The sequence below is a fragment of the Hyaloscypha bicolor genome, assembly GCF_002865645.1.
Source record: "Hyaloscypha bicolor E unplaced genomic scaffold K444scaffold_182, whole genome shotgun sequence".
NCBI lineage: Eukaryota > Fungi > Ascomycota > Leotiomycetes > Helotiales > Hyaloscyphaceae > Hyaloscypha > Hyaloscypha bicolor.
The window spans coordinates 5,203,399-5,225,101 of NW_020194684.1; the positions used below are offsets into that span (position 1 = coordinate 5,203,399).

General features: G+C 50.6%; 8 protein-coding genes across 8 annotated transcripts; 3 read left to right on the plus strand and 5 right to left on the minus strand.

The window, feature by feature from the left end:
- The first annotated feature begins 139 nt into the window (after nt 1-139).
- Nucleotides 140-3,072, plus strand: K444DRAFT_602575 (putative tyrosine-protein phosphatase CDC14). Its single transcript, XM_024878729.1, has 3 exons — nt 140-466; nt 717-1,037; nt 1,099-3,072. The coding sequence occupies exons 1-3, from the start codon at nt 421-423 to the stop codon at nt 2,589-2,591; spliced, it is 1,860 nt and encodes a 619-aa protein (XP_024728838.1). The 5' UTR covers nt 140-420; the 3' UTR covers nt 2,592-3,072.
- Nucleotides 3,073-3,513: 441 nt separating this feature from the next.
- On the minus strand, nt 3,514-4,535 carry K444DRAFT_545935 (putative 14-3-3 family protein ArtA; the record flags this gene model as incomplete). Its single annotated transcript, XM_024876185.1, has 5 exons — nt 3,514-3,627; nt 3,693-3,763; nt 3,820-4,061; nt 4,113-4,419; nt 4,475-4,535. 5 exons carry the CDS (start codon nt 4,533-4,535, stop codon nt 3,514-3,516), a joined length of 795 nt encoding a protein of 264 aa, XP_024728839.1.
- Nucleotides 4,536-5,910: 1,375 nt separating this feature from the next.
- K444DRAFT_247256 (uncharacterized protein) lies at nt 5,911-7,107 on the plus strand. Its single transcript, XM_024871320.1, has 5 exons — nt 5,911-6,337; nt 6,396-6,428; nt 6,481-6,527; nt 6,598-6,633; nt 6,718-7,107. The coding sequence occupies exons 1-5, from the start codon at nt 6,198-6,200 to the stop codon at nt 6,975-6,977; spliced, it is 516 nt and encodes a 171-aa protein (XP_024728840.1). The 5' UTR covers nt 5,911-6,197; the 3' UTR covers nt 6,978-7,107.
- K444DRAFT_637172 (uncharacterized protein) lies at nt 7,012-9,159 on the minus strand (the record flags this gene model as incomplete). The annotated part of the gene is made up of 2 exons (XM_024884092.1): nt 7,012-7,200; nt 7,252-9,159. The coding sequence occupies 2 exons, from the start codon at nt 9,157-9,159 to the stop codon at nt 7,012-7,014; spliced, it is 2,097 nt and encodes a 698-aa protein (XP_024728841.1).
- Nucleotides 9,160-9,555: 396 nt separating this feature from the next.
- K444DRAFT_637173 (uncharacterized protein) lies at nt 9,556-11,365 on the plus strand (the record flags this gene model as incomplete). The annotated part of the gene is made up of 3 exons (XM_024884093.1): nt 9,556-9,631; nt 9,698-10,584; nt 10,661-11,365. The coding sequence occupies 3 exons, from the start codon at nt 9,556-9,558 to the stop codon at nt 11,363-11,365; spliced, it is 1,668 nt and encodes a 555-aa protein (XP_024728842.1).
- A 2,471-nt stretch (nt 11,366-13,836) lies between these two features.
- K444DRAFT_544176 (RNA-binding domain-containing protein) lies at nt 13,837-15,000 on the minus strand (the record flags this gene model as incomplete). Its single annotated transcript, XM_024876031.1, has 3 exons — nt 13,837-14,629; nt 14,702-14,842; nt 14,897-15,000. The coding sequence occupies 3 exons, from the start codon at nt 14,998-15,000 to the stop codon at nt 13,837-13,839; spliced, it is 1,038 nt and encodes a 345-aa protein (XP_024728843.1).
- A 3,209-nt stretch (nt 15,001-18,209) lies between these two features.
- On the minus strand, nt 18,210-18,723 carry K444DRAFT_247408 (uncharacterized protein). Its single transcript, XM_024871321.1, has one exon. The coding sequence runs from the start codon at nt 18,551-18,553 to the stop codon at nt 18,290-18,292; it is 264 nt and encodes an 87-aa protein (XP_024728844.1). The 5' UTR covers nt 18,554-18,723; the 3' UTR covers nt 18,210-18,289.
- A 679-nt stretch (nt 18,724-19,402) lies between these two features.
- Nucleotides 19,403-20,335, minus strand: K444DRAFT_621068 (uncharacterized protein). Its single transcript, XM_024881825.1, has one exon. It carries the CDS (start codon nt 20,192-20,194, stop codon nt 19,577-19,579), a length of 618 nt encoding a protein of 205 aa, XP_024728845.1. The 5' UTR covers nt 20,195-20,335; the 3' UTR covers nt 19,403-19,576.
- Between the last annotated feature and the right edge of the window lie 1,368 nt (nt 20,336-21,703).

Sequence of the window (21,703 nt, forward strand, 5' to 3'; positions counted from 1 at the left end):
TGTGGGGGATTTTTTTTTGAGGTTCTGAATCGGGATAAAGTTGTTGCGGGGCGGTTGCTCATGGCAACGGCAAGCGGGTGGCACACGACATCTTTGACACAACCTCTAGCTTGCTTCAGATCCAAACATTCTTCTGATCCAGAAACGCAACAGTTGATCCTTCTCTTCTTCTGAAGCCCAATTTTGATATCGAGGAGTATCTCTATCATCCAGATTGTCCCCTTCCAGTCCTTGGTCCATCCGAAGACTATGCTTTGTTTATAAACGTGGCCCGCTAAACATAACAATCGCATCTTCCCACCCTCCCCCCAAACTCAAACCTTCTGAGTCAATCGAGACTTCCCGCCCACGACTCATAATTGGCAACCACGACTCTCTGGGAATCCTTACGATTAGCAAACAGCGCCTCAAGATCTCAAGATGTCTCCTTCTATCAAATATGGCCAAATCATAGACTTTATCCCAGGTATGATTTTTCTGGCTACTCTTTTCAATAACACATCTCCCTCGACGAGGTGCGCCGCGCGAAGCACTGAGCATCGTCAGCTCAACATCCTTACTCATTTTTATTGTGCGACCAATGGATTGTAAAGCTATGCTTGACGGCGTCCTTGCAAGTCTATCTGGCGCAATCGAGCAAGACGACGGCCGCGCGATGGGCAATTCCCCATCGTGTGCAGACACTGTTCTCCCGTTCACATGGCTAATATACACAGACCGATTGTATTTAGCATCTTACACCACTCCACCGTCGGCAGATACTCTCTTCCCATACCCAGATCCACCTTCTCGTCGTTCTCCAAGCAAACGTTCTGCGCGAGCAATTGAAGGGCCGTCTATTGTGTCCGAGAGAGACCGCACCCCACCATGCTACTTCTCCATCGATGATACCCTCCTATACAACGCATTCCACCACGATTTTGGACCATTGCACATTGGACACTTGTACCGCTTTGCTGTGCAATTCCATGATATTTTGGGTGCGCCGGAGAACAAGAACAGACCTGTTGTATTCTGGAGCAAGGCAGATGCGCGGAGTAAGCGACTCCATAGATTTAACTCTTCAATATATATTTGGGGACTAACATGGTATAACAGGTCGAGCAAACGCTGCCTGCCTGCTGGCTTCGTACATGGTCCTTATCCAATCCTGGGCACCACATCTCGCTCTCGCTCCAATTGCACAAGCTGACCCACCTTTTATGCCTTTCCGAGATGCAGGATACAGCCAAGCAGATTATGGGATTACAGTTCAAGATGTTGTTTATGGTGTCTGGCGCGCGAAAGAACAAGGATTCTGTGCTCTCCCGGGATTCGATCTCGAGGAGTACGAGAGATACGAGCGTGTTGACCAAGGAGATTTCAACTGGTTAACCCCAGACTTTCTCGCTTTTGCGTCGCCCCAACATACTCCTGTTGCATCTATACCAGCTTCATCACCACTTTATGCCACCTTGCCTTCGACTTTGGAAGCAGTTGCTGCTCACCCAACACTCCCCAACCCGTTCAAAAACGTCCTGAAACATTTCAAAGAACGTAATATCGGCCTGGTGGTCCGTTTGAACTCGGAATTATACTCTCCATCATACTTTACTGCTCTTGGTATTGAACATCTCGACATGATCTTTGATGACGGGACGTGCCCACCATTGCACACTGTTCGAAAATTCATTACCTTGGCTCATGAAATGATCACAGTCAAACAACGAGGAATTGCGGTCCACTGTAAAGCTGGCTTGGGGCGTACTGGCTGCTTGATCGGAGCATATTTGATCTACCGTTATGGTTTCACAGCCAACGAGATTATTGCTTTCATGCGCTTCATGCGTCCTGGAATGGTTGTTGGTCCACAACAGCACTGGCTGCATCTCAACCAAGGGACATTCAGAGAATGGTGGGTGGAGGAGCAATTTGAGATCAAGATGAAGGAAAAGCTGGCCAACATGGCACCAAGCACACCAACAAGACTGCCGCCGAAGCCATACATGATGAATGGTCAAACCGCAACCCCCCCGAACGCAAGTCGACGGTCGCCACTTGGCGAAGTCGATAACGAGCAACGAAACAGCCTTGGCGTTCAAGAGGATTGTCTTCCTGCTCCAACTCCAGGTCAGCCTCGAAAGGCAAGCAGAGCTGTCGATCGTCATCATCCATACAGCCGGAGTGTCTCAAGTGCATACACTACCACAGAGGATGAGCACATGCTCCAGCGAGAAACAGAAATGATTTCGATTCACCGCTCCTCCCTCGATGATGCCGATGGAGACGACGAAATCCAATTCCGCATGCGAAGTAGTCGAAAGTCATCCCGTTCCCCAACAGGCCGAAGCATAAGTCAGACCACCACCACAATATATACCTCTATCGACAACGATAGCAGCAACGACATCGAAAATATCGGGGCAGGTCCTCGTCCCAAGACACCTGGTGCAATGAAGTCAGGGAGCGGCTCCAGCACACTCGGCAAAGTCCGGGGCAGCCCGAAACGCTCAGGAGATAGCTTGCGAGGCAGCAAAGAGAGTGCCGGCATTCGTAAGACAAGCGGGAGAGTAGGCAGTGTCAGCACCTCTCGCAAGGTCTCCGGGTTATAAATGAAGTCTCGACTGGACTATTATGAAGGAGGTTTAACCGACCTATCAAATCGACCAAGCTATGCTGTACAATCGTGCTTGCATAAAATCTGGCGTCTGTCTGAAGCATATGAGAAACTGACGGAATGGGGATGGGGAATGGCGTTTGTTCAATTATCTGCGTTGGTTTTTCTGTTTCCTGTTCGAGTTTTCTGGGTCTGCTTGTCGAGTATAATGGGGTTGCGGCTTTGGCTTCGGCTTTTCCGTGTTTTCTATTCGCCTTGTGCTCTTTGCTGCTGCTTTGGATGGAGTACTTGCGTTGATCCGGTTGGCTGGGCTGTTTGGCTTGACGATGACTATGATGACGGTGGTGAGGATTCTACCTTTTCTGCTTGTTGTGCGGAGGTAACTTTTGTTATCACGAATCATGAGCTGCATTGCATACAGGGGATAGAGGGGAGAACAAGAATCGAGTATTTCAGAAAATCAAAATATAAAAAACAAAACCACCTGACATATGCACATGTGATTCCAATCTCATTGGCAAGATTGGTCTTGGGGAAAGCCAATTCATTTGATAAAGAACCAGGATTGTGGATCTTGGTGAATTTGCATTTTTTTTTTTGTAGTACAAATCTAATCGAGAGAGCCAGCGCAGAAGGAAGCAAATGTGGAGCGCATCAATCGTACCAGGAGGTCTGATGAGGAAGGAAATATGCTGTAATGTGCAACATGTAAAGCAGTGAGTGACAAGAAAGGGGAAACCACTCTAGTGCATCATTGGATCTAAGCGGCAATCAAGTTGCGAATCGACCTCCAAAAGCTTTTCGAATGCTTGCCCAGTCTTCTTCTCATCTTCTGCTAAACATGCAATAAACAACCATCCCAGCCCCTTATCGCTTGTACCCGGAGTGTACCGTATATCAACGCCAGAACCGACCCTCTATTCAGCCTCAGCCTTAACCTCTGTTGGTGCAGCCTCAGTCTCCTTGGTCTCAGCAGGCGCGGCGCTGGTCTCGGCGGCAGCGGGTTCGGCCTCTGATGAAGTCCAGAGAGTCTGGTAATAAGGTGGTCAGTCCATGCTCGTCAAATCAGGTTCGGCATAGAGAATCAAGAACTTACCAAGTTATCTCTCAAGAGCTGCATGATCAAAGTAGAGTCCTTGTAGCTTTCCTCGCTAAGAGTGTCGAGTTCTGCAGAATCGCGTCTCAGCATATGGTTTCTCGGCTTGCGGAGAAGTGGAACTTACCAGCAATGGCGTCATCAAAGGCTTGCTTGGCAAGATGGCAAGCTTGATCAGGCGAGTTCAAGATCTCATAGTAGAAAACGGAGAAGTTAAGGGCCAGACCCAGGCGGATTGGGTGGGTTGGTGCAAGGTCGGTCTGTGCAACTTCGGTGGCGTTCTTGTAAGCCTCGAGGGACTTGTCGGCAGATTCCTTTCGCTTGTCGCCAATGGCGAACTCAGCAAGGTAACGGTGGTAATCACCCTTCCTGTGGTAAATGGTCAGTCATAAGAATTTCTCAAATGAATGGTTTACGAACATCTTGTGGTAGAAAACCTTTGATTCTCCGCTCTTGGCAGAAGGAATCAAGTGCTTGTCGAGAACCTCAAGGATGTCTTCACAGATTTTGGCGAGTTCAGCCTCGATCTTTTGACGGTACTCCTTGATCAGTTGAACTTGAACCGAGTTTCCCTTCGACTCCTCCTTCTGCTCAATCGAGGTAACGATTCTCCACGACGCACGACGCGCCCCAATAACGTTCTTGTAGGCAACGGAGAGGAGATTTCGCTCTTCGACGGAGAGTTCCTGGTCCTCGGAGGCGACCTGCTTCATGTTCTCAACCATTTCTGGAGTTGCTCGTGTTAGCCAATGAGCTCCTGTATGTTTTCCGAGGTCGCTAACCTTCATAACGCTCAGCCTGCTCAGCAAGCTTTGCGAGGTAGACGGAGTCTTCGTAACCCATGATGGCGATTGGAAGGAATCTGGAGAGGAGTTTGTTAGTAAAAGTTGCTCAAGGTCCAGCAAATGTTCGAAAGGAAGTAGTGAGTGGAGATGGTGAACGAAAGCGGCGCGGAGAACTAGTGTCTGCCTGACAGCCAGCTGAATCATGTTCATGCGATCTATCTGCGACGCATCCGGTCCAGCACTGATGTGCCAACAATCCCTATTGAATGAATCTCAATGCTCTTCCGAGGCCTCTGGAGATGTTCCTTCTCCGGTGATAGAATTCGGCAAGTGCCCCTCAGTCACCTAGAGGGGCAGTCGCAAAAGCCCAGCAGAGACATTGGGCCCAGTGAAAGTGGCGGGTCATCATCTTCGCAGACATGCCAGCGGTAGGATCTGTAATTTCAAATGGCGGAGAGCCTTCTCTCGATGGCGGCGACGCCAGCTGCACTCAGGGGAGGTGGAAGGAAAAGGGATGACGAAATAGAAGCAGGAATGGGTTCTCACCGGACTCAGAAAGGGGTATGTGCTGCTGGTAAGGGGATTCGTGTACGGTTGGTCTGAAGACGGATTGCAAATGCGACGTGATTTTGAGACGTTGGTGTGTGGTGGTCTCAGAATTGAAGAGGTGAGGTTGGAAGGAAGCGGATTTGGGAAGGGTCGAAGTTGACTGAAAAGGCTCGCTACTGGGGGCCCAATTTCAGTGCGAGAAGCGACGCTCCAGACGTGGGTGCGTTCTCAGCAAAACAATCTGGCTTGCGCCTGCCTGAAATTTGGGACGGCGGAAGGGGTGACTTTTGATAACAGCCTGGTGCAGGTGGGATGGTCGCTTTGGATCTTCGTTTGCACCATGCAGAGGATCTCAGTGTGTTGGACTTATTTTACTGACTGGTCCAGGAGAATGGAGAACAGTTGCTGCTGCGTTTCTTTTTGAGAGGAAGAGACCGCAGAATATTTATATCATGTCACAGATTCAAATCCTTGGGAACACCATCACCGGGCGAGTGTGCTATTTGTAGAGCGAGGGAAGCACATCAGAGCCCCAGTTCCCCCCTTTGCGCGGTTGTCTTTACAGGGCTGACAGCCCAGCAGACCGTCAGTTTTCCTTGCGTTGATGCTCTCGAGATGCGATGCCAGGCAGTTGATCGCATGACTGTCACACGATTCGGGATGCCGTAATCTCTTGTCTCTCCAGCTGATGCGGCACCCACTGGCAAAGTTGCAAACCCATCCATCCCGTGAAACTTGCTTGGTTGATATTGGTCTGGTCTGATGGAGTTTAGTTGCAAGATTGTGGCAGTGCTGGGCCACGCAACAGGGTGTTGAAAAGTGATACCTTGATTTTAAGATATCCAGAAATGCACCAACGACTGTGCGGAGCCTCCTGCTAATTAAACAAATGCATGAAACATGATTGCACAATGACGCTCGGCCGACCCAAGTCGATGGAGGGGCGTGGCCTGGCTGCAGGGAGCTCGGCACCTTATAGAGTCACGTGAAATTCCAAAGGGTGGCCTGAAGGTGGCCTGAGGTCGTATCGATCTGCTGCATATTGAGCTTGCTCAGTTGGAACCGCAGAAGTCACCTCATCCACTGACCACCCTCCATCACGAGCATACCCCTCAAGATACAAAGCCAAGTTCCTTCCCGCCCCTCACAACCACCCTCACGATCAACAATCATGTATCGGCAATCTCTTGCTCAAGCTGTCCGCCCAGCACTGCGTTATACACTCCGATCCCGAGCTACCTTCTCAACTACCACTCGAGCCATGGCCGGAGGAGATACTGGAGCTCCACGGGTGGGAGGCCAGGCATCAGGGTTCGTGGCTATTGTTCCCAAGCTTCCGAGAGATGTACTAATCGGTTTTGTTGCACAGCGATGCATTCACGAAGCGGGAAAAAGCCAACGAGGACTATGCCATCCGAATGCGTGAGAAGGAGAAGCTAATGGAGCTTAAGAAGAAGCTTCAAGAGCAGCACGAACACCTCAAGAAGCTCGAGGAACACATGTTAGTCTCAGACCTCCCTCTGTCCCCCCAATGATACACAATTGAACCCTGGCTGATGTTTCTTCTGAAGTGATGAGATCTCGAAATCTCAAGGTGGCGAGCAGAAGTAAGTATAACTGGCTTGTGGAGGGATGGCTTGCTTGCTCAGAGCAGTGCTAAAAGTCACTGCCCGTACAGCTGACCTGCGGAGGAATTGATGGGGAAAAGGGAAGATTTACGAGGGATGGCTCATTGTACACAACTACTCTACACAACTTTCGCCTCACGGAAATGATAACTGGGCGGATATTCGGCATCATCGCTCTATCATTTTCTACTGTACACAATGCACATACTCTTTCGCGTGTATGTTGGGGATCTGGAATTGCCGCTCTCCAAATTTCCGAAAGACTTCATGACCATTATATGCTCCCTTTCTTTCTTGAAATTCAAGATGCCACAGTTTGTTGAACGCCAGCCTGGGAATACCACGCGTAACAAGGACTCATTTCCGGGTCACTGAGCGGTAGAACGATTCCGTCAAGTCATTCTCGTGACCGCCATATCCATTCGATCCAAGACCCTGTCCAACCTTCTGAGCTTCAGCTACCTTCGCTTGCAGTGCCATTGCGTTCTCATCAATCCATTGCAGTTGCGTAAGATGGCTGTTCAAGACTCTGACGATGTGCGAGAGCTGGAAAGACGTTAGAATCTTGTATATAGGGAATTTCTAGGGTGTACTTACCGGGTCATCTGTTTTGCTCGTCTTGCTCAAAGTGGTCGATGCTTCATTGATCGCGTCAATCATGCTGGTAAGATTCTTGCCCATATCGTCAAGTCGATCCGTCAACTTTTCAGCAAGCTTATAAGTTCGCTCTCGCTCTTGATCTGGACCTTGAAGCGTATCCCCCTGGCCAATTTGACGTGCAAACATCTCATCAACCTCGCCTTCGTACCGGTCGAGCCAAGCAGCCAACTCGTCTTGTTGACCCTCGACATTCGCAAGTTGTCGCTCGATTTCCGCGCTATCCTTCTCGGCTTGCCAAGTGCTGTGGTAAAGCTTCTGAATCTTGTCTCCATTGTCTACCATTAGCCTATCCCATTGTGCAACCTTTTCGGCCTGCTCCTTGAAATCTAACTGGTACTTTGAAAGATCACTCGCCCAGCGACCGAGAATCTCGTCCATGGTCTTATTCTTCAGGCGAGCTGATTGTGGGTTGGGGCCACTCGTTGACGCTCCAAGGCTTGGGCCGTTAGCCGGGGGCTGATTAGCTGTTGCATCTGTGCCAGATGGAGCTGGAGCAGAGGTTGAAGAAGCAGGTGGTGCAGACGATTGTGTAGTTTCACTGGCCGCTAGTTTGGCTCCAAACAAACTTGGTGCTGGTGCAGAACTACCCGGGGCAGAGGTTCCAGGCGCTGCGTTTGAAGTGGTGTTTCCACCTAAACCGCCGAAGATACCCGGAGTTGATGTTGCAGGAGGAGCGGTTGTACTCGGGGCTGTGGTTGTTATTGCAGATGCGCCACCGAACAAGCTAGGGGTTGACGAAGGAGCAGAAGAGGCTGGTGGGTTATTGAGGCCGGAAAAGAGGTTTCCACCGGTAGCTGGGGTAGTAGAGGTTGCCGTTGAATTTGGAGTACCGAAGAGATTGCCAGCAGGCGGAGCTGATGACGAAGGTTGTGATGTAGGGGTGCTGCTTTGGAAGCTGAATGTTGGCTTTGAGGGATTGGAGGCAGTTATAGGCGTGGCTGTAGGGCCAGAAGTAGCTGGAGTAGATGAGCCTAGGCCACTGAATAAGTTACTTGGCCCAGCAGGCTTTGCTCCACCGAATAGGCCATCAGAAGTTGCCGAAGCGCCGGTAAATGGTGAGGCACTGCTTGCAGGAGTCTGGGCCGGATCCGAAGGTTTGGATACTCCAAATAGTGGGGTTTGTGAACCTGTAGGGCCGAAGAGGTTGCTTCCAGTAGGTTTTGAAGTATTATCTGTAGGGGGAGGACCGGCAGGAGTCGTAGAGTTGCCGAAGCTCATGAAGGGTTTACTCGGGGCTGGAGTCGTTGATCCTGCTGGTGCAGATGTGGAAGCACTCGTAGATGAACTCCCACTAAACATGTTCTGTCCTGTTGGTTTGTTCAGGCCTCCAAATATGCTCGGGGTAGATGTTCCTCCTGTGTTGTTCTCCTTGCTCGCCGCAGGGCTCGATGCTCCACCTTCATCCTTCTTCTGTCCGAACGTGAAGGCTCCGCCGCCGAAAGAAGGCGTGGACTGGCCGGCTCCGCCAAACAGTGAGCCCGCCCCGCCAGTTGTACCTGCTGGCTTCCCAAAAGCACCTCCGGCAGGAGCATTTCCAGTACTGCTTCCGAAGAGCGACGGTGTTGATGTCCCAGAGCCTGGGTTGGACCCCGTAGTTCCTCCTCCAAAGAACGATGGCGCAGGGGGGGTACCAGTGCTTGAAGTGCTGCTAATGTTGCCAAAGAGACCGCTAGATGGTGGCTGTGATGTCGCTGGTTGTTGACCGAAGGGCGATGAAGTACCAGGTGCAACTCCAAAGGGGCCACCCGGCTTTGGCAGGCCGGGATTTGATGAACCATTCGAAGTCCCATTTCCTGTTCCATTCTGACCTCCACTACCACTCGCGCCTCCAAAGGTAAAAGCCATCTTTCTGGGTTGTGGTGGGCGTGAGCTTTAAGAGCTAGTGAGGTTATTATAGAGCTTTCCTGTGAAGAGTATTGGAGGGACACAAACCAGATATGGTTTCAGATCGGAAAGCCGAAAGAGCGTTCAGCTTAAGAAAGCTCGGAACTGAGGAAATTGAAAGGGCGCATGCGCAGCGCGTGAATCCTCGAGTTGCTTTGTTCTCGCGTTCTACTTTTCGCGAAGCCAGCAACATTTGAGCACGGCTTTCTCCGCGCCTACCAGCTTTGAAAGGGGCTCGTCACCAGATACCTCCACCAGCATCGGCATGGGATCGCAGGAACCCCTCTCCTCAATATTCTAACCCGCAGGCTCTATTGAACAATACAGACCTCGCCGCTCGCCCTCCTACGATTAAGCATGGCAGATGCCGAGCAGGGAAATCTGGAGCCACCCGTACGGAAGAGCATCGATGACCCTGGAGCACACGATCTAGGTAAGGATTTACAGTCTTTGCAGAAACGCCCGTTAAGCTTTAATACTAATTTTGATTTATTTCTAGAGTCCTCTGAATCCGATGACCACTTCTCTGATGCCCAGTCTGGCCTCGATCCGCCATCCGGAGTCGCTTCTCCGATACCTCATACGAGAGTCGAGAGAGTCGACGACAAGCCAAGCTATGGTGAAGACCCCGAAACCAAGGCTTACCACACGCGAGAGCAAGATGCTGTGCCGGATGAGATAGAAATAGTTCCTGAGGGCAAGCACTCTGGGACCACTTCTCCCCATCCCCCGGGAACGTCCACTCCTGGTGGACAGCCAATTCCCATGACGGTGGTTGAGAAGATTGACCCCGAAATCCCAACTTATGGTGAAGTCCCAGGAACAGAGGCGCACGAGAAACGTTTGGCAGATGCAGTCCCGGATCTTGTGGTCCGGTCTGGATCACGCAGCCGTGCCTCTACTGTGACCCGGTCAAGGGCCGGTAGCACTCCTGGCGATCTTCCGATTCCCATCACCAAAGTGGAGAGAGTCGATTCTATGCCAAGACATGGAGAAGTTCCTGGCACAAAGGCTTACGAACTGAGGAAGGAGGATGCAAAGCCTGACGTAGTAGAAGAAGTCGGCGACGTTGCAGGTAAGGAGATTTCTGCATCTCGTGCTTCAGAGCGATTGACCGAGTCAGGGTCGCCAACGTCTCCTGCTCCTAGGTCCCCTCCCGTAAGCCACACGAGACGGAAATCTTCTGCAGCAGCGAGGAAGGGGGATACTGCAGCTACAGATGACTACGACGAGGCTGAAGATGGGTCGGAGGGCGGGTTTGGAGATGATTTCGATGATTTCGAAGAGGGGGAGGAAGATGCTGAATTTGGTGATTTCGATGATGGTTTTCAGGAGGCAGCACCAGCTCCACCTCCACCTCAATTTATACCTGTCATTCCCGCATTTGTAAGTAGCAAATCTGCAGCATTTCCATCACATGCTATGTGTCCCCTGTGATTATTCTGTGCTGATAATCCCCTAGCCAGTCCTAGACTTTTCAGATCTTGATTCGCCAGAAGAGATCCAAGCAGCAACAGAACTATATATGAACGCCCTCTTCCCACCTGACACAATCGACACCTCAGTTCTTCCACCCCTCACCGCCGAGAATCCCATATTCCTGACTCCTAGAAGTGCCTCACTCTGGTCCCAACTTGTGGCCCCACCACCCCTCCAACCCCCAAACTGGATCCGTTCTCGAATACGACGCCTGTTTCTAGTCTCACTTGGTGTTCCAGTCGACCTAGATGAGATCCTTCCAGCATCCAAGCAAAAGAAACTTATTCTACCCTCCATGAACTTGAATCCTCCCTCTGGCTCTCCACGCAACTCTACAGACTCCCGACTCTCACGCCTCAAGCAAAGTGATGGCAACGCATCTTCCACGTCTGTTGATTCTCAAGGCAAGCAACGATCGGAATCACGGCGGAGGAAAGGCCCGCCACCTGCTCCACAACTGGACCTGGTATCCGCAAGGCAGTTATGTACCATTACGAACGAAGCACTGAATGGTCTTACAATAGAAGAGTTGAAAGAGCATGTGAAGAAGTTGGAAGAGATGCAGGGAACAGCGAATGAGGTGTTGGAATACTGGACCAAGAGGACGGATGAGAAGTTAGGGGACAGAGAGGCGTTTGAGGGTGTAATTGAGAATTTGGTGAAGCACGCGAGGAAGACACGGAAGTAGTAATTAACATAAAGAGAAGGATACATGTTTAGATATACCCAATTCACCGCGAACAATAGAGATCTGAAAGCGATCCTGTACGAAAACTGGCTTAGCCCACGCTACGTATGGTTTCTCAAGAGGCAAGTGAGTGTAATCGTTCTGTTAAGGTCACTTTATCTCGGAGACCAAACCATTCATTGCCAATAGATTCTCCATTAATTAGTTTACCGTACATATCGACTTGCTGAATCATGAATAACGTAGTTCTTGAAAACGCACACTGCCCTCAATAGTCATCACTACCCACACAAATCACTTTTGACACATGCCACGTTGATCGCGAGTCGCTCAGTCCCCTTCTTACCTCGACCTCTCACAATCACACATCACAGCATCCCTGATTTCCAGTTTAAAAGCATTAATTGACTATGTACAAAAGAGAAAAGAGAACAGCCGCAGGTTTAACGCCATAACACCTCGAAGCATGCAGGGTATCATCCGTAAACAGCAAAACCACCGGGGTATCTCATGAATCAATAAAAAGAAGCAAACGCGATGTTGATCAAACCTATGTCGTAGCGCCCCTCTAAACGCCGTCTGATGAATCAACCGCAAGAGAGAGCATTGAAAGAAAATGGCTGTCCGATTGTATGCGATGTCACCGGCACAAGCTCGAGAAAAGACTCAAAGGAAAACATGAGAACAGCAGCGACATATTGGCCGTCCAGCACAGATAGTGCGCGCGCAGACGAAACAAAAGAAAACTTATGATGTAAAGGCCAACTCATATCCATCCAACCCTCAGCAGAGTATCCAGCACCAGGCCAGACCATAAACGCCGGAGGAAAGAAGAGAAGCAGGTATGATATCGATCCAATCCTCTAGCAAAGTCTCGTCAGCTCTGAGGAGGTGCCGAGCAGCCATGCAAAAGAAGAGAAGGAAAATAATTAGCAGGAATCTCTCTCCAAGCCGCTTAGTATCATCCAGCTAAAGAAGCCAGAATAACAAGCGGCGGGACGAAAACGAGATCTACAATCGTATAAGTCGTAGAAATCCAGAACCATTAACCGCAGAATAACCAGCCGTGAATACAGCAGCCAGAAGAACGTAGCAAGTCGAGTAAAGCCGAAAGTCGTGAATTCGTTTAAAAAAAACAGCGCAGGAAGCCCAGAGAAGCAAGCATCATCCGCGCCAGAAGCCCAGCATAGGAACAGCAACGCAGCCCAAGAACAACGAGCGAGAAGGAGGACACCTATAGAGGCAATGGTTGCAGACTGATGGGTAGCTGCCAGTCGAAAACATGGGCGTCCTTAGCTTCTTGAAGGGAAATGCGAGAGTCGACGCCCAAGCCAACTTCTTGTCTGAGCCTATACCAGTTCGGAAGATCCCCCTCGTGGATGCTTCGAGTACTGCCATCGGTGGAGGATTTTCTGGTGACGACCATCTCTGTGCATCCATCATCCTTGGGCCTAAAATCAGCAGAGTTAGCCTGTGTTTCGAACCAGCTGTGCGTAGAATGTAAAGAAAGATAGAGGAAGCTTCTCCTCAATGGGTGGTCGTCCGCATCGTCAACTAGTGGCATGGTAAGTGTCTCGAATGCGTCCAGTCGGGGCCCTCGAGTCAATGCTTGCTCCTGTATATAAAGCATTGAAAAGAAGGGAATAAAAGTCATCTGGTAACGGTCTCCACCTGAGGAAGGAAAGACAGGAATCGGGGGATACGTCGCCGTTGCCTTCGTTAATACCACACACACCGGGAAACACTCAATCGCTTAAAAGCACGTAAGTACAAAGTTGAGTCGAGCTGCGGAGGCTGGGGGACAAAGCGGGAAGTGGCAGCAATGCCGGGGAAAGGGGAGGGGAAGGGGAAATGCTACAAATATGGCGAGCGGGGTGGGTAATACTCAACACTGAAAGCAAAAAACACCGAAGGACACGAACACAATGATGGTAAAGCCACGATTTGCAAGGTACATGTAGGTTTGCAGAGCTCGCACCATACAAACCGCAATGCTCCTAAGTGTGTGAAAAGGATCGTCTAAACTTTTGGGGGCTTTTGAAAACAACATGAAAAGGAAATGTGTGGTGCTCTAGAGCAAAGCCATGCAAGTGTAGCCCGCGAAACAACCCCTTGCCAACAGCCAACCTGCCAGCCAAAGGAAGAAGCAAAGCTGTATGAGAAGCCCAACCTCAGAGAATACATCTGTAATAAAAAGGAAAGAAAGCAGCGCATTTGTCGAGACCCTTCGTGGACGCATGAAAAGGAGACATCTAATGCACTTTTTGTACATGGGCATCATGGAAAATGCAGATCCCCACCCATCCGATACTTTTCAAGTAACGCTAAGAGGAGAAACGGCTATCCAGGCATTGGACGCGTAGAAGTAAAGCCATTGAAAAAGGCAAATTCGAGTGCAGACAGACGCCATGATCGCTATATCAAACTCCGTTTCGCGAAACACGGAAAGATGCATGCTTACTATGGAGGAATTAGCAGAAGAAGTGGTGCGCGTGATTGAAACCACTTACCTGTAAGGGTTGAAATTGGCCATATGGGTGAGCAGGGGGCATGCCCATTGACTGATACTGAGGTGGAGGAGGAGCTGGGCGGTAAGGAGTACCAGCGGGTCCAGAGTTGTTTTGGGAGCGGCCCCATGAGAGACGAACGCGGGAGTTACCAATAGGATAGCCTTGCATCTGATTGATAGCCATCTCAGCGGCATGGCGTTGGACGAACTGAACGAAGCCGCAGCCCTTTCCGGGTGGGATCTTAACGTAGGTAATCTCGCCGAAGCCTTGGAAGAAGGAACGGAGCTCATCCTCAGTAACGTATCCGGACAAGCCACCAACGAAGACGGTAGTGTTGTTGGGATCAGTGAATTGGTTCATCGGTTGAGGCGCACCGTAGTAACCCAAAGGCGGAGGAGCGCCCATACCGTACATGCCGGGGGCAGCCATTCCAGCACCCATTCCACCAGGCATTGGTATACCAGCGGGTCCACCACCTCCAGATTTGTTCTTCGGAGTGGCAGTGGAGATTCTCATAGGACGGTTGCCGCAGTAAACACCTTGCATCTCAGTGAGAGCTCGCTGTTGATCAGACTCATCCGCAAAGCGAACGAATCCATAGCCTCTTGACATGCCAGAAATGGGATCTGTCATGATCTTGGCAGACTTGCACGAAGGGAAACGAGCCTGGAATAGAGAAACCAAGACGTATTCATTGACCTCGGGGCCAAGATCACCAACGAAGATGGAGTATTCTGGTCCTCGGTCATCACTACTGTGTTTGTCAGCTCATGTGTCAAGAATGCGGCGAGCATAAGAGTTGAGGAATATAAACCGGGATTCTGACCGTCTGTCGGCGAGTCCACCACCGGAAGCCCAGTTAAGCTTGAAAGGTCTGGACGTATTCGGGATCATGGAACCGTTGAGGGAAAGAGCCTTCGCAGCGGCAGCAGGAGAGGCAAAGTCGATGAAGCAGTAGCCGGCGTTGCTACAGTGAGTTAATAAAGAAGCATCAATAGTCTATTAATATGTAGAAGCTTACCCGGAGAATTTGTCGCGGATCATCTTGACATTGACTTGCTCGCCCATACCAAACCAAACTGAACGGATGAAATTCTCATCAATCCAAGGCTCAAGCTCGCCCATCCTAGAGTAAAATCTCGTTAGCAATCTTACTGGGGTTAAGTTTAGATATCGAAGTGAGAGATGCGTGGAGGAAAAGGGCTATGACGGTAGTTGCCGGAATCGGACATCGGTGATGGGATTCGAGTCACGAGGTCGCGACCGCGGAATGATCAGATGAACGCCCAAAATGACGTATATGATCCTCGAAGGTGGTAAAACCACTCTAGGATTGTCGTAGATCGAATATGTGGATGAAGGTGATGGTGGAGGGGATGGAGATTGAAGGCGGAGTGAGGTGTATAAGGTGACGAGTGTAGACATACCAGAGAGTGGTCTTAGCATCGCCAGAGACGCTACCAGTGGAACCTTCAACGCCTCCTTGCTGGGCGAACGGAGCAGGGGAGCCGCCCTCTTGGCCACCTTGTTGCTGCATCTGCTGTCCAGGTGGAGGAGCCATGCCTTGGTTTGGGGGGCCAGGTTGTTGCATACCGTTGCCGTTGTTCTCTTGTGAAAACTGGCCCTGCTGTTGGGAGGGGTCGTACTGGAATGCCATTACGATTGTCGGGGTGTCCGAAGGACGCGCAGTGAGGTAGTAGGAAGTTACAAGAACTATGGGTGTATATTAAGAAAGTGGCTGAAGAGGAAGTTGGGAAGGTGTGTTGAGAAGAAGATCGAAGTTTGAAGGCGAGGACGAAGTATTTGTAGAACCTGTTCAGAGCAAGTTAGCCGAAGCCCTCGAGTCATTTTGATGCTAGCTAGTGGCAATCAGTGGTGGCAGACCCCCTCAAACGGCCTAAGGCAATCGAAACCAGTTGTGGCCTGAAGGGCTTCGAAATTTATCTATGTTGAAAGAACAGTCTGCGGAAGGTGAATGAATCCAATATCATAAACGCAACCAGCTTTGCTATTTAGGAAGGTAGCCCGTGAGTTATTCGTAGTCGTGCAGGTATGGTGTCAAGTGTCAAGTTGGCTTGGTTGATCCGTGTTGTCTTGAGAGGTTTGCCAAAGGCGATCAGCATCACTCTGCGGACTTGGTTGAGATTCCCCACAAAAGAAAGACTCTGGAATGCAAAGTGATCTCTTGATAAAGTAGTGGTGGGTTGTGGAGAGGATCTATGTTTGGGTTGCGGTGCTTAGTTAAATTTTCTTTAGGAAAAACAAAACAAGCGATGCGCATTCGTAGACACAACGATTTTCATGAATCATGCACAAACTTCGGACGAACTGCTCTTCCAAAAGAGATGTAGGCTCCTACAGACACCCTTCTACAACGACTACTGTAAAGGCAACACGTTCAAACAGCAGTTTTGTGCATATTGTGTTCTTATGGACTGCGCAGTTCCGATCGACAAGTCACAGGCACGAAGCACAACGGCAAGGCGGACTTTGTCCAACCAAATTCGAGTTCAAGGCAGTAGGACAACCGCAAACCAAAGATGACAGCAAAGCAAGCACAACAAGAAGTGAAGTGAGGTTTGAGGTCGAAAACGCTGGGGTGGTGCTATACACAGTTCAATGGGCGAACACCACTTAAAAGATATGTGCGGAACATTCATTGCAATCACAAGCAACTCGTGCGTAACGATTACTTTCAAGAAAAAGATCCTGCCATGTTCAAAATTTGGCAAAATGCAGGCATTTGTGTGGAGTCGAAGTAACGGACGCTCTTGGGGTTGAAGTCCAAACGTCGAGGCTAGCAACGACATCCACAACTCAAACCCCACCAAAGCGCACCACAACGAGTATCAACCCGACAGGGTGCAGAAGGGAGTTCAGCGTATCTCTCAGAGTGGTATTGCCAGAATGAGCATGTTCTGACACGTTCATGTGTATCGGGGGGATGGCCACAGTGCCGGAAAGAACGATACACAGTCCACACAGCCTCTTTCACACAACAATTCAGAGGCTGCAGCCAGAAGGCAGTGACCAAACTCTTGGAAGGTACGTGTTGGGCTTCTCATATGGTATGAAACAACAGAATATCAAGCTAACCAATGCGCCACAGTTGCCCCGTCCTTTGAGCACGTTCTCTCACCACCATCGAGTCTTCAACAGAAGTGCATTTGCTCGCAGCAGAGTCATCCATACTTGGAGTCTCCTTGGGGGGTGTTTCTTTTGGAAATAGAACATCTTGGTCTTTCAACACCACTCGACCATTTCAACAACAAACAATAAACGCTTGGGAGACCCTTGAAGGGCAGGACGTATCAACTAATTACACCCAAGCCACAAATGCTGGGGGCATGTGGAGCAGGCCGAACAACCGAAGCTGAGTGACCATAACCCTTCCCCATATAGCTCACGGCTTGTTGACCACCATAGGCGTCCCGGTCTTTCGGACTGGACGGCCAGAGCCCTTGATGCTAGGAAAGGCCCTCGAACAGTGCTTAAAGTCCACAGAGGCAGCATCATCAGACACGTTGAGCAACGCTTCATGGATTGTGAACGGAAGACGAGCTCCCTTTCCAAAGCAGAACTTCCACATCATAATCTACACTGTGGAGAAAGAACTCGGCGGGCATACGCTTGAATACCCGTGTCGATGGGATTGAAGGCCTTGACAACCTTGTAGGGATTATTCCTGATGTCTATTTTGACCAAATACGCTCGCAACTTCCTTCCATCAATTCTGCAGATGGGTCGAGGCATGAAGGCACCAGAACACTTGTGGGCCCCTTTCACATATCACGACTCACTGCTATCCGGAGTGGATTGATCAACAACCCAGCTTCGGCAATGGAAATTTAGCTCAGGGAGGCGACACTGGTTGCTTTCGACAAAGCCCGAGCTGCTGTGCATATTTGCAGCCATGCAAGAGACTTCTAGCACCACTGGCACTTGGGCAGGACTCTTGATCCCAACCCCTGAAAAAGTCTCAACCCCTATGACGTCTTCCCGAAATCCGGCAGTATGAGGAAAAAAGCTGGTCGATTCTCATGGAGGAGGCCAGCCGATCCGTGTATCCAGGTTCGTCGCCATGTTCGATGGGGTCTGCCAACCAAATGGTGGGGTAGGGAGGTCTTTCTTACCTCAAATTGTACGATGTACCAGCTCCAAGAAGATACCCAGCCCAACCTTCGTAATTTCGTTACTTGCGGCGGAAAGCAGTTGAAAAGCAGGGACCGTGCAGAGGAAAGTCGAAGATTATGATAGCGTTTGCACCTGCAAAGAATCGATTGCGAAAGGGGTCCAAAGATGGTGATATTCGCTGGAAGGAATCGCTGAGGATGAATCCGAATCTGCACACAACGCCAAAGGGTCAGTCTAAACTTCCGGATGAAATGGATCCGTAGGATCAATTGCTATTATGCTATACAGTAAGCCCACGGTCTCCGCCGCAGTGCTTTGCGCCGAGCTTGCCAGCAAACGCGCATCCGGAGGGCGACGCAACGAAGGCGAGCGACCTGATCCAAACGTATGCGCCAGCAACAACAATACAGCTGTCTTTGACATGCAAGCTCCCAGAGATGTGCGACATGGATCTGGAGCTTGCAATCAACAGCCCGGGGCAATAGCAGCCGTGGCAGAGGTAGAGCATAGCTGAGGAGGGGTTGTGTTGGGATTGAGCCTCCATCGCGTGCGGTCCAGTTAGGCGCAAGATCTTGAAGGGGATCGACTCACGGGGTTAACCAGGTTAACAAGTGCTAGAAAAACTTCGATTCGGATGGGAAAGCAGGTAAAATCGAAAACACCGGCGATACGAAAGGACACGAGGGACCGAGATATCGACAGGAAACAATTGACGCAAACAGACCGTGACAACGAATTCGATAGGTTCGAGGATGATGATGGTGGGATGGAGAGGAGGAAGGAGGGAGGGAAGGGTAAGCAAGCGTCAGTAGGTAGGTAGGGAATAAGTGCGAGTGAGTGGTTGGCGGAGCGGAAGGAGGGGACGTGATCGATGGAGCTTGGGTCTAAACCTTCTGGTGCCGTGTAGTGAGCATGGTAGTGCAAACTTCGCCGGTCAAACAAGACTGCGGGCGTAAAGCCAGAGGGGCAAAGGGCAGGGCAGCAGCAGGCTTGTACTGGCAGGCTTGCAAGTTGGGAGGAATTTGGGATCTGTGATTCGGTTCGGCTGCGGGTTTGTTTCGTTTCGTCCGTATTTCTCTTCCCTTCCTGCTCTTCCCATCCCGGAGATTTTCACACATGCGTTTCTCATCAGGACTCACTTCAGCTTGGACGGCCCTGGCCTGCCTGCCTGCCTTGGGGATGGGCCCTTTCATCTGCTTAAAATCGCGAGGGCCCCAGCGATGCGCGAGTGCGCAAGTTAGCTTTGAGTGGGGACTCTAGTGGGCTGCCGGACACAGGCTTGTGGCCTCTGCAAGGGCTGGGGGCCGTCCAGGAGGCGAGGCTTCCATGCTTACAACTATAACTAGACTCCGGTGCTATGGCATGGCCTGTGGAAGTGTGGATGGGTGGGTGGGTGGATGGGTCGATGGAGACGATGGTCTCTCTTTGCCTGTGCCTGTACGGTTGCCCTCCCGATCTTGCGTGGTGGTGCAGACACACACGTGCAGGGCTGCAGACTTTTTCGTTTGCGGCAACAGAAGCGGGAAGGACCAGGACCAGAGCAGCTGGCTACTGTACCGCCTACAGACTACAGCACGCTATGAACAATGCAATAATGGAATGAGGGGAGGGGAGCAGAGAGGGGAGCGCGATGAGGGGCTGAAGGCGGAAACGCGAACAATCGACACCAAACCCTTTTGGACCCTGGCCATCTTGCTTCGATCGAATTGCGACGCAGGAGGAGGCTTTTGAGAAATGGCGGATGAGCGATCAAATCGACTGGGGCCCAGACGGGTTTGCACGGTGACGCCATACCGGTCGCCGTAAAGCTGCCTTCCGTCATGGGGCCCTGGAAAGGGGGCTTGAGATGGCTTGCAACTTGTTGATTATATTTAGCTAGACGAGAGTCGACCGTGTTGGGATGAAGCTTCACACTCGCAAATCCTGTCGTGGGCCATGACAGCGATGCGCCGACCAGAAGGGACCCGGAGCAATACCCCAACTCAAACTTCGAAGTTCTATCAAGCTTACCCCGAGGCATTCTTCTTTCATCCAGGTACCAGTGCCATCCTGAGACGGGCCGCCTGTAAGGGTGAAGACTCAAAGCGAGACGGACAGTACCGAGGATGAACTGGCTTTTGAATGAATGCCTCATCACATGCAGGACCAGATTCATCAGAGACAGCTGGAAATTTGATACAAGCATGGCTTCTTGTGCTTGCAGGAGACACTTTCACGAGTCCTGCACCATTTCTCTAGATACAGAAGGTTGTTATGTATTCATGGGGACGGCGTTTGCTTTCTCTTCCATTCCCAAGATTCCACAACTTGTCATTTGTCTTTTTCCCGATACCAGTGTTTGTAAGAGCATGGTGAGAGAAGCAACTCAGGTGGACGTCATGTCCCAGACTCCCCAGTAGGCAGGGCTTCCAGAAATGAACATGAAACAGTTTTGGAGACAATAGCCACCATATCACATCAACCAATGAGTATATCACGGCAGTGGCTCGTGACTTTTTATTACGAGCGCCGAGGCAAGATGTCGGCGAAGACAAGCAGGAGTTCACAGGGAGCAATTCCTGGGCCACCCGAAAGGTCCGCGAGCGGAACAAGGCGACAAGATCTTAACTTGGCATTCGGTATGTTCCAAATCTTCATCCAACATTTTATGCATGTACTTTTTGGTCAAAGTATTATTACCAACATCGGCTCCCTTGACCCTGCCTTTTTGACCTCTTCCCTGTCAAAGGATACATCCTGAGCCCTTATTCGCCCCTCGCGAAGACCTATAAAACCCAACTAAGGCTTCTATACAAGTATAATAACTAACAACAATCCGATCTATCCTATCAGCCATTACAAAGCACTTCCGCTCGCCTCCGACTCTTTCCAGACGAACAACTTTGCGGACCCAGGGACGAAGTCAATGACGAGGTTATCAATGAGCATACCACACGTCTCATCCTGCACATCACACCCCTCAGGCACGCCGTAATCCAAGGAGATGGTCTGCCTCCAACGATTGATTGACGCAACGATGGAACGATCTCATGCACGCAATCACCACAGGCTCCCATTGGTCCCCAACGCAGAATCGAATCGACGCGGCCTCTCCCTCGGATATCTCATCTCATACTCGTTCCACCCATTCAGATCAAGATACACGACTCAGACCACCACCCTCACCGCTGCAGGTGAAGGGGAAGCGTGTGACTTTATGCCTTTGTAGCGGCCGCTCAATCGAAGCCAAGATATATCACAGATGGTAGATCTTCTTCTTTTGGGGTCAATGAGAGAAGGTTCACCGACTCACCGACTCTTCATCCTCACCATTTCAACATCTCAAGTCTAGGCCCTCACAAAGGCAACCGCTCCTTCTCAGAACCGGCTCCTCGCATCTGACAGCTCATGACCCGCCACTTTATCATCCTCCTTCCACCCAAACAAACCCCTTGTTACCTGCCCTCATCCGCCTTCCCTTCGTCCCATCTCTCCCAATTCCCTTCCCAAAACATCCAATCCCTTGCCTCCCTTGTTCTCCAGAGGGGCCAAAACACGATTACCCCCCTTACATCCTCCCAATTCAAACAACTGGAGTGATGAGCAATCACATCCCACCCCAACCTCACGTAACACAAAAAACCCCTGCCACCCCCAGCAAATGATCGACGATCGCCATCCAGGTTTGCCGTGGCGCCCTTGATTCCCCTTCGCG